This window comes from Hemitrygon akajei, chromosome 9, assembly GCF_048418815.1.
Source record: "Hemitrygon akajei chromosome 9, sHemAka1.3, whole genome shotgun sequence".
Lineage (NCBI taxonomy): Eukaryota > Metazoa > Chordata > Chondrichthyes > Myliobatiformes > Dasyatidae > Hemitrygon > Hemitrygon akajei.
This window is the reverse complement of record NC_133132.1, coordinates 89,204,516-89,216,583: the sequence shown is the minus strand read 5'-3', so window position 1 is coordinate 89,216,583 and position 12,068 is coordinate 89,204,516. Positions and strand designations below refer to the sequence as shown.

Genomic DNA, 12,068 nt, shown 5'->3' with positions numbered 1-12,068 from the left:
TTTTGTCATATATGGAAATAAGTTATTGTGATACTGTAAGCTGTAAGGTCATCAAACATTATTTATATCCAGCCAGAGTTCTGGGCACATAAATAGAAGATGCCCTCGAAAAATCAGACTCCGTTACAACCACGTAGAATGGTTGCTTCTATTTGGATTTTTAATATATATTTAAAGTCACCTTTCATTTGTTGTTATCTATATCAGGGGTTCCCATGAACCAATACCATTAAGAAAGAGGTCAGTGGACCTGACATTGGGGAACCCCTGATCTATTTTTCCTGCTCCTAATTTCTTAGCATATTTTCAAATAATGGAATGGAATGTTTGGTGGTGAGTCGAAGAACAAGCTGTCAAAGGTCAAACTCAAAGCAATGTTGTTATGGGAAGGTGTTGTCAGCAATGTTATTGGCATTGATGGTTTGACACAGACAAGCACAAGTTGTGAGTGCATGCTGAAGGTAAACACAAGAGAGGTGAGTCAAAAATTCTTTCATTTTGATTCTGCTCTCCTAACTCCCTATCCTTGCTGAAAGCACCTCTCATCTTCTCCCTTGGGAATTAGTGACTTTCAAGCATATTGAGAATACTTGTAGCACACTTGTAGATAGGTCAGAACTGTCATTTATCAGTTTTTTGAGTAACATGCTATTTAAAAGGTGATTGTTATAACTTATGATATACAGCAATAATTCATACCTTTCATACACTTAAAATTTATTGTACATATAGCACACACTTTTGTTTTGGGAAGAATAATAGAGATGTCACGTGTGCCTGTGAAGTTGAAGTAGTGTGGCTCTTGCCAGGTGTGAGGTTAGGCTGATGTCTTGCCTCATGCAATGGCAGGTCACCCTCTCAGAAGTTCAGCAAGATCAGAGTTTCCACTGGAAACCTTGGACACTTGAGAAAAACGTCTCAGCTTGCCAGCAATTAAAGCTGTCAATATTTTCAAATAGCTAAAACTTAAATTTAAAAAATCATTAGAAGATTTTGGTTAATAAAATTACTATTTTTTAAAAAATCAATTAAACCATTAAATTAAAAGTTGTTTCATACCATATTTTTCTTTTCCTTCACTGCAATCATGTGATTGCTATTCACTTGGCATAGAGCTGATCACCACCCGGCAAGTGCCAGCAGAGTTTGGCTATGAAGTTCGGGATTTCCACATCTACACAGGGATCCCAAAGCTTACTGGTACTACACTGAGCAATGCCCATAGTTCCTTGTGGAACTGCCAACAAAAGCTGTGCCAACATCCACAGTGAGTTTTGAGCTAACCAATGTATCAGAGCCAACATCCTATTTCAGGAGGGACCTTATAATTCAATATGAGAAATAGACTGAACTCATAGTGGTAATAGGATAATAAAATATAACAATTAATCAGTTCCTCTTTAAAACATTCCAGTTATATATGTGGTCAAGCACAAATTGCATTTATTAAATTAGCCAAAATATTCAGTTCTGATTTTTATGCCTCCTAAGGACTAAGAAGCCCTTAAGTGTTAACTTTATTAATATTTTTATATGAATTATTTCCCATTGACAAAATATTTATTCATTCCCCATGACTCTACTGAAATAAATTCAAGTCTGTTTCCATTGATTCTCAGACAATACTTCCTTTTAATATTAACAATAAGCTATCTCAATTATCTGCTTTCCTATTGTCCAATATTGGTCTTGCCCAATGCCTTTTAACTTGCATTGGTATGCAGGTCTTGGTTCATCAGATTCTGTCTGCTTGGAATGGAACCCTAGAACTCTATTTCAGAGAACTGCAGAAGCCAGGTGTTCAAGTGAAGTTAGTTTTTTGGTCCAGACCATTGTTATAGGACTTTACTTGTAGAGGCAAGGCAGGAGTGCAAAGCTGAGGGCAAGATTAGGTCAGCCATGATGTATCAAATGGCAAAGCAGACACAAGGACTTGTGTGACCTACTTATGCTGTAAGTGAGATAGCGGAATCGACATTTGCTTTTTGGTTATGATCGTGCACAGGAGAACAAGTGAGCACAAGCTTTTCATCACTGCAGGAGATATTAAATATCACACGTTCTGATTGCTGCATGCAGGATAAATTAATTATCTAAAGTAATTCACAGCTGGGGTACATTTGAACAATGCCTTCTGGTCACATGAAACAAAATTAACCCATGCACATAGATTTCATAGTGATGTGGGCTCATCAGTTTGTTGAGTATTTTTTTCAGTGTCACATGTTGAGATGAGAGCCATTTTAAACAACATATGAACAGAATATTTGCTTTAAGTGATTGAATTCACTTTTCGTATTTGATGGTGTTTCTCACTCCCCCTAATGGTTTAGCCATTCAGGAAGAAACTCGTATTTTGGAATACACATCTTGGGAAGTTTATGAATAAATTGCCCTTCATCCTTCAAAGGATGAGTTAATGTCCACACTGAATCTTTTCCTTATCTTGAGATCAAATGAACAGCTGAATGCAGAGCTGGGCTCTCAAGACAATTTTGAAGTTCAAAGAGGACATAAAGCCTGCATCTTTTAATATTTGCTTCACTGTTAACTACAGCTGTTTCAAAAACACGTCTTGTACAGTCAGATATGGCCATGGTGATATATGCCAGAAGTATCACGGATGCTCATATTCTTTATTATTATTTGATCTGACAGGACCAATAATTTTTGCCCATCTTTAATTGTCCTTGAGACAGAAGCAGTGAACCATCCTCTGCACTGTGTAGTCAAGTGCAGTGAAAGCATTTACATAACTCTGAGCTCCAGGATGTAGATCCAGTGACAAAGAAGGAACTGGGATAGACACTCTGTGGCCACTTATATTATATACAGGAGTGGATCCCCGGTGTGGTCTTCTGCTGCTTTGGCCTGTGCAATTCAAGATTCGATGTTTTGTGCGTTCAGAGATGCTGTTCTGCACACCACTGCTGTAACGCATGGTTATTTTAGTTACTGTCACCGTCCTGTCAGCTTAAACCAACCTGGTCATTATCCTCTGACATCTCTTATTAACGCGGCATTTTTGCCCACAGAACTGCTACACCATTCTCTGTAAACCCCAGAGAATGTTGTGCGTGTTAATCCCAGGAGATCAGCAGTTTCTGAGATACTCAAAGGACCCCGTCTGGCACCTACAATCACTCACGATCAAAGTCACTTAAATTATATTTCTTCCCCATTCTGAGTTTGGTGTGAACAACAACTGACCCTCTTGACCTTGTCTGCATGCTTTTATGCATTGAGTTGCTGCCATGTGATTGGCTGATTAGATATTTGCATTAACAAGCAGGTGTACAGGTGTGTCTAATAAAATAACTGCTGAGTGTACTTCCAAGTGTAAAAGAAGAGAATTTGCTGATTTTAGCTTTCCACCACTCTTGCTGATGTTCTTTTAGGAACATCTTCTCTCTGCGATGCCTTGGAGAGTTGCTGCAGTGCATTTTGAAGTTGGCACATACTGCAGCCACTCTGTTGATGCTAGAAGAGCTGAATATTTAGTTAGTGGATGAGTGACCCATCAAGAGCACAGTTTTGTCCAGGCTTCTTCATTTACTAAAGCGTGTAGGAATGTAGAGACTGGTGCACTGCGTTCCTTTATTGTGCCTGCCAGGTGTTGGAAGGAAATTGGAGAGATGTGAGTCGCTCTGCAGGATGCTGAGCCTCCAACTTTCCCGTCCAGTAATGGCATTTATGTGGCTTTTCCAGCTGAGTTTCTGGTCAATGGAGATGTTCAGAAACATGGTGTGGAACTCAGTGGCGGTAACACCACTAAATGCCAAGATTAGAAGGTTCAACTCTCTACTGTTAGAGGTAATCATGGGGTACAAATGTGACTTGCCACTTAACTGCCTGTAAATTGGGCTTGTTGCATGCAGGAGTGGGTAGAATTGCTTTCTGAAGACTGGAAACTGGAACAGATAACTTTGGATTATTCAGTGATCATTCACGTTTCTGGAGGAGAGAGAATGATTAGGACTGACCGTGGGACTCCTGCAGTGTTGCCCTGGGGCTGTGACGACTGACTTTAGACAACCATAGCTGCCTTAAGGTATGGCCAAAGAGGGAATGGATGACCACTGGAACAATGAAGAGGGTCAGGCAAGTGGTGCATCAAACTTCCTAAATGATGCGATTACTGGTGAGGACACTTACTCCATTTTCAAGTATGTACACTTAAAGCTAGCTGTATAGAGCAGAGGAAAAGGGTCCAGAAAACAACAGTGTTGAGATATTTCATAGTTGGGGGAGGGCACACAGGAAATTTTGTAAACTCCAGTAGACTTCTGTATCTTCAGTGTCAGGCTCACTGTCATCCTTTGAAATATCATGGAGTTTGGAGTCAATGTTATGGAATCAATCCTGATCAGATAATCCCATCTCACTATTTCCACTTTAACACCAATCTATCTATTATAATGTGCCCAAAGAGATGGAATTAGAAGAAAAAAAAATAAGCTGCTGGCAAGTCAAACAGCATCTGGATAAGATGAATGGATATTCAGCCTTCCAGGTTAAAACACCACATCAGGACTAAGAGGGTAAAGAGGAGAAAGCCAATGTAAAGAGATGAGGGGAAGGGGTAAGGCAAAAGCAAGTAAACAGTAGGTGTTTCTGGGTGAAGAAGGGTTGATAGGTAGATGGAGCCAAGTAGAAGATGGAAGAATGGCGATAACAGCAGAATCTGGAGGTAGAGGCAACAAAGTCCGTAGATTATGGAATCTAATAAGAAAAGAAGGCCGTAAGTGGAACTAGAGAAGGGAGGAATAGTGGGCAAATGGGAACAGTGAGGAAGGGGACAAAGGACCAAGAGGGTTGAGTATGTGGGTGATAGGCTGATGGAACCAGGTAGTATATGGAAAGAGAGTATGTGAGAGTGGGTTTGGGAGTAGTTTTGCAAAGAAAGGTGTGTATGGGAGGACCTGGATGGATTAGATGGAGAGCAAAAGAAACAGGGCGTGCAGGCAATTCAATGCTGAATCAAAATTGTACAATAAATCTTGTAGAAGTATTTTACAGAGATGCAAGTCTACAAACTTCACTTGCCTTTTACATTCAGCCTACAACACCAGTTCAGTTTCTTGTTTTGTCAATCTGTTCTGTGTTACTTGTTTTCTTAACTACTGACTGTTGAAGGATTATTGCTGGAGAGTGGTACAGTACTTTGAATAAATATGGTCCATCTTAATTTACCTCATATTATATCAAACATCATCGATTAATGTGACCACCAGGTGGGTCTGATTTTTTTCCCAGCTATCAATCCCCATTTTCCTATGTTATAATTGCAAAAACAAGTCACATAAATGGCACAGTTACATTCTAATTATGAGATTGCAATAAAGTATTAACAATCATTATGTTGACACATTGCTTTCAATGAAGAAAAATACCAAATTAACTTAGTGAGAGAAAATGAAACACAGTGTGATAGAATGTTTATTTGACCAAAGCACAAGGTCAATTAGAATAATTTATCAGCTGTTGAATTTTCAATTCTAACTGATGATTCTTTGACCCACAGTCCTTCACAAGGATATAGGGAGCTGCCGAGCTGCAACTATTACAGGAACGCTATCAAGGATCTCTCTGAATGACGATGAAGAAGAGAAAGGAATCAACCCCAAAAGCATGAATTTTTCAACCCTCCCAGGAAATATGATTTCCAAAGTTTTGATACAGCAGCCGCCGACGATGCATGTGCCAATTGGAATGAACGAATTGACTGAGCAGTGTATAAAGAAGGAAAACAGTGAACTGCGGCGGACAGTTTATTTATGCACTGATGACAATGCTGAGTTGGCTCAGGCCCAAGAGAGGATGATGGAGAGTGACTACATTGTAATGCCAAGAGGCTCAGCAAATGTCCAACCTATTGCTAAAGATGAAAGCAAATTAAACATCAGCATGGAAGGCATGCCACATGATAGGTTAATGCATTTTAATACAAGTGCGTCTGTGATGGATCACATCAGTTTCAATTTAGATCAACATCTCACCACACAAGAACACAAACAGAGTTTACCATATGAATCGCGGTCAGCTGTAAAGAACTTCATTGTTTCAGAACTTGATGAAAGTAATACTGCATTATCAAGGAGTGAAACAGGTTCAACAGTGTCCATGAGTTCTTTAGAGGTTAGTAGGTCTGCATTGGAACAACACAGAAAAATGTATTTTGGTTATGTCCGCGTATTGCACTTCCGTCGAGTTGGTTTGATTGACTTATTTGTTTGTAGCAGATATGTTGTCTCATATCATGGAAGTTAAATTTCAATGCAATGCAAATTCTGTCCAATTTGGTAGAGGACTCAGAAGGAAAGAAGAAACCAAGTAAATTGTAAACCTTTTTTAACTTTCAGATAACATTTCCCATTTCAGAAAGTTATCTATTCTTACCCTCATTAATTGTAATAGTATCACTCCTAAAATGGAGGGAAGGAATGTGATATGAATTCATTAACTATTACCAACTTACTTGCCAGTAGAAGTCCGCTGGTTCTTCGAAAACAGGTAGTAAGTTAGACAGGGTTGCAAGTGCAGGTTTCTTGCTGGTGTAGTTTATCACAGATTACATGAATAAAGTTGAAATGATAAAGAGGACACATTAAAGATGACTGAACACACCAGGGGCTGATAACTCTTTTCAAGCACAACCCTGTCTTAGCTCAAGGAAAACATGAAGTTCAGTAATTCAGGTCTGGCTTATACTTGGTGGCTTCTTGTGAGTCGAACAATGAGTCTTAAACTGTGTACCCAGCCCAATGCAAATGGGAAGACCAGGACAGTACAGAAAGGTGGGACTCCAAGCCCAGGCAGTTCCCATTTTATTTTATGACCATATCCTGTGTTGGTCCTTAACCCGAGGCCCTGAATGGGTCTGATCCCACATTGTTCACTCCCATCTCCAGAGGATAAGGTTCAGGATTAAGGCTGCCTCCTTGTAGGTTACTGGCCACCACACATTTGAGCAGGCTTTTTCCCAGGCAAGAGATTACATGGTGGGAAAGGTTATGATTGAAAATGTTACCAATTGTAGTGAATGGTTTATGTTAACTTTTTTTCACAAGACATGTAGATGCAATAATGTGTTCTTTGGTAATTTGAACATGAAGAGCATTCCTTTATATTACTTGTCTATGGATTATGGGGATATTGTGGGGAGTGGTCTGCAGACATGCTTGCAGTTCCTTGCTTGACTGGTGCTCTTTATGTCTGTGAGTCTGTGGAAGTTTGGGAATCATGCACAATGGTTTAGCTCTGGAACCTCTACACAGCCATTTGCTGGGGTTTCCTGATGGTACTCCAGCATTGTCTCCTCATGTAGTCCAGTGGTGGGGGGGTACTTTTCCATAGGTTCCCAGTAACTGGATAAGGAATTGTGATCCCCTTCCCAAGTGAAGGGCAGACAGGACAGTGAAGAGGGTAAGTATATGGTAATGCACCTTCTTAAAATGTTAATTGAATTGATTGAAATGAATTTCATTACTGATGTGTTATTCCTTATTCATGTTTGTTCACGTTTAAAGATTTTGATGGTATGTATTTTTTAATTACTTGTGAACGTGAATGTCAGTCTCTTTGACAGTTGGATGGCTTGTAACTCTGGGTATTGACATGTGGGTTGAGCTTCAGTTTATCATCAGGGAGTCCCCCGTGGAGTATGTGGTCCTGTCCTGGGTTGGGCTGTCCTGAGCCCTGTACAGAGATGCACGACGCTACATTGCACCCTTGACTAGGCTGTGAGAGGCATAAAATGCAGTGAGGTGGGTGGAGCTGTACTGCGCCAAACCCTGGCCCAGGCCTTGTGCTGTTCTGTGTTCCATTCCGGTTACCTCATATTAGGAAGGATGTGGAAGCTTTAGAGAGGATGCCGAGGAGATTTACCAGGATGCTCCTTTGATTAGAGAGCAAGGCTTATGAGGAAAAGTTGAGTGAGCAAGGGCTATTCTCTTTAGAGTACAGTGGGATGAGAGGTGACTTGATAGAGGTGTATAAGATGATAAGAGCATAGATGTAGTGGACAGCCAGGGACATTTACCCAACGCAGAAATGGCTAATATGGGGAGACATAATTTTAAGATTATTGGGGAAAAGTACTGGTATGTCAGAGGTAAGTTGCTTTACATGGAGAGTGGTGGATGCATGGGACACGCTCCCATGATTGTAGAGGAAGATGCATTAGAGACATTTAAGAGACTCTTAGCTTGGTCCATGAATGAAAGAAAAATGGAAGCCTGTGCAGGAGGGAAGTGTTAGATAGATCTTGGAGGAAGAATAGGTTAAGATCAGCAGAACCTTGTGGGCCAAAGGGCCTGTACTATTCTATGTTCTAAGAACATAACAACAGAAGAAATAGGAGCAGGAGCAGCCTGCTCTGCCAGTCAAGATCATGGCTGATCTGGCCATGGACTCATCTCTACCTACCTGCCTTTTCCTCATAACCCTTAATTCACCTACTATGTAAAAATCTATCCAACCTTGTCTTAATTATATTTACTGGAGTAGCCTCCACTGCTTTATTGGCCAGAGAATTCCACAGATTCACCAGTCTCTGGGAAACAAACAGTTCCTCCTCATCTCCATCCTAAATCCACTCCCCCAAATCTTGAGGCTACATCCCCTAGTTCTAATCTCACCTACCAGTGGAAACAACTTTCCTGCCTCTATTTTATCTATTCCTTTTCATGATTTTATATGTTTCTATAAGATCTCCTCTCATTCTTCTGACTTCCAGCAAGTACAGTTCCAGGTGACTCCCTCATCTCTGGAATCAACTTAGTGAACATCCTCTGCACCACCTCCAAAGCCAGTATATTCTCCTTCAAGTAAGGAGACCAGAACTGCACACAGTACTCCAGGTGCAGCCTCACCAGTACCCAGTACAGTTGCAGCACAACCTCCCTGCTCTTAAATTCAATCCCTCTAGCAATAAAGGCCAACATTCCATTTGCCTTCTCGATAGCCTGCTGCACCTGCAAACCAACCTTCTGTGATTTATGCACAAGCACTCCCAAGTCCCTCTGCACAGCAGCATTCTGCAATTTTTTACCATTTAAATAATAATTTGCTCCTTCATTTTTCCTTCGAAAGTTCATGACCTCATATTTACCAACATGGTACTCCATCTGCCAGACCCTTGCCCACTCACTTAACCTATCTATATCTCTCTGCAGAATCTCCATAGCATCTGCAAAATTTGCTTTTGAACTCAATATAGTATCGTCAGCAAACTTAGATGTACTACACTCGGTACCTTCTTCCAGGTCGTTAATATATATCATGAACAGTTGTGGGCCCCTATGGCACACCACTCACCACTGATCACCAACCAGAGAAACACCCATGATTCCCAACTCTCTGCTTTCTATTAGCTAACCAATCCTCTATCCATGCTAATACATCACTCTCAACTCTATGCATCCTTATCTTATGGACAAGTCTTTTTTGTGGCACCTTTTTGAATGCCTTCGGGAAATCCAAGTAAATAATGTTCATCTGTTCCTCTCCATCCACTATGCTTGTTATATCCTCAAAGAATTCCAGTAGGTTTGTCAACCAGGACATGCCTTTACTGAATCCATGCTGCATCTGCCAGATAGATCAATTTCTATAGTGAGCCAAGTTCTGTTTAGAATTGTACTGGGACTCACCTACCAGGGTACCCTCTCAGTTAACAGCAGGATTAGTGGTAGGCAACCAGCAAGCAGGGGAGGGCAGTAGACATATGCTGTGTTTACATTTTATTAAATCCTGTGCAAGTTTTTATAGTACTTTGTGCTTACAGTGCACAAAATGTATTTGAATATTTAATTGGATCTGTGCAAGGATTGCTCATTTTCCACAGTTATAGATTATAGAAATCACTACAATACTTTCACAGTTTGTGAAATCTAGGTATACTTTGCAATCTGCACAAAATATTGCAATGTTTATGGAAGAAATTACAGTTAATGATTTAAATAAAAATTGAGTTTTTTCTCCACCCTTGTAATCCACAGGAACACCCAGTTGTATTTCCTGCAAACTCAAGTGGCTGCATGGGTTTGGGAGGCAGTGAGGTTAATATTGAACGAGCTATGTAGCCATCTGTAGGTTTCTTCATGATGAGTGAAGGTGTTTGAGGAACAAGACTTAACCAGATATTTGTGTTCATCATCGGTCACAAATATCTCTATAAGAACACAGCAGAATGTAATGACAAACCATTAGAGATGTAATTGGTTGATTATTGTCACATGGACCAAGATGTGACAATATTCAACCAACAATAAACAGAGATAGTGAAGGATAGGCAAAGTCCACTGGTTAGGGTACTAAACTAGAGCAGCTAACTTGGAAGGAATTGGGCAGGATCTAGCAGAGGCTGATTGTGTGAACCTGTTTGCAAGTGGAAGGTTTTTAAAAGTGATATCAAGAGTCCAAATACAGCATGTTCCTGGTAGGATGAAGGAGGGAACCTGGCCCTAAGAGAGATATTGAGGTTCTGATCAAGAAAAACAAGTAAATAAAGATTGGGTTACGAGGTCACTGACAAGTGAATCATAGAAACGAAGAAACATAAAAAAAACCTATGGTACAATACAGGCCCTTCGGCCCACAATGCTGTGCTGAACATGTACTTAATTTAGAAATTACCTTGGGTTACCCATGGCCCTCTAGCTTTCTAAGCTCCATGTACCTGTCCAGGAGTCTCTTAAAATACCCTATTTTATCTGCTTCCACCACAGCAGCCCATTCCACGTACTCACCACTCTCTGCGTAAAAAGGCTTACCCCTGCCTGACATGCCCTCTTTACCTGCTTCCAAGCACCTTAAAACTGTGCATTCTTATGTTAGCCATTTTAGCCCTGGAAAAAAGCCTCTGACAATCCACATGATCAATGCCTCTCATCGTCTTATACACCTATATTAGGTCACCTCTCATCCTCCGTCACTCCAAGGAGAAAAGGCCAAGTTCACTCAACCTATTCATATAAGGCATGCTCCTCAAATCAGGCAACATCCTTGTAAGTCTCCTCTGCACCTTTTCTATAGTTTCCACATCCTTCCTTTAGTGAGGTGACCAGAACTGACCACAGTACTCCAAGTGGGTTCTGACCAGGGTCCAATAAAGCTGTAACATTACCACTCGGCTCTTGAAATCAATCCCAAGGTTGATGAAGGCCAATGCACTATAATGCCTTTTTAACCACACAGTCAACCTGCGCAACAGCTTTGAATGTCCTATGGACAGACCCCAAGATCCCTCTGATCCTCCACACTGCCAAGAGTCTTACCATTAATACTATATTCTGCCATCATATTTGACCTCACACTTATCTGGGTTGAACTCCATCTGTCACTTCTCAGCCCAGTTTTGTATCCTATGACAGCCCTCCACACTATCCACAACACTCCCAACATTTGTGTCATCAGCAAACCTACTAATCAATCTCTCCACTTCCTCATCCAGGTCATTTATAAACATCACAAAGAGAAGGGGTACTAGAACAAATCCCTGAGGCACACCACTGGTCACCAGCCTCCATGCAAAATATGACCCGTCTACAACCACTCTTTGCCTTCTGTGGGCAAGCCAATTCTGGATTCAAAAAGCAAGGTCCCCTTGGATCCCATGCCTCCTTACTTTCTCAATAAGCCTTGCATGAGGTACCTTATCAAATGCCTTGCTGAAATCCATATACACTACATCTACTGCCCTATCTTCATCAACTTGTTTAGTCACATCCTCAAAAATTCAATCAGGCTCGTAAGGCACAACCTGCCTTTGACAAAGCCAATAGTGATACTTTGGTATCTTTTGGTGATTATAAAAAGATTAAGTACATCCTTATGAGGGAAATCAGGAGAGTAAAGAGAGGATATGAGGTACATCTGGCAGGTAATGTTAAAGAAAGTTCAAAGAGGTTCTAAAGCCATATTAAGAGTAAAAGGTTGGCTAGAGAGAGAGCAAGTCCCCTGAGAGATCAGTAGGTCTGCCTGTGTCTCTAGCCACATCAGGTGGTAGGGATTTTTAATAAATATTTCTCTTTAGCTTTTATATTCCCAGAAAGAACATAGAACAT

General features: G+C 40.7%; 1 protein-coding gene across 9 annotated transcripts in view; it reads left to right on the top strand.

Annotated features, from left to right (window-relative positions):
• adgrb3 (adhesion G protein-coupled receptor B3) overlaps positions 1 to 12,068 on the top strand; it is a 766,644-nt gene that overhangs the window by 714,562 nt on the left and 40,014 nt on the right. For all 9 annotated transcript variants that reach the window (XM_073056508.1, XM_073056504.1, XM_073056509.1 and 6 more), the window contains one exon: positions 5,525 to 6,138. In XM_073056508.1, coding sequence (XP_072912609.1) covers positions 5,525 to 6,138 — 614 coding nt within the window. The remainder of the gene's footprint in view (positions 1 to 5,524; positions 6,139 to 12,068) is intronic.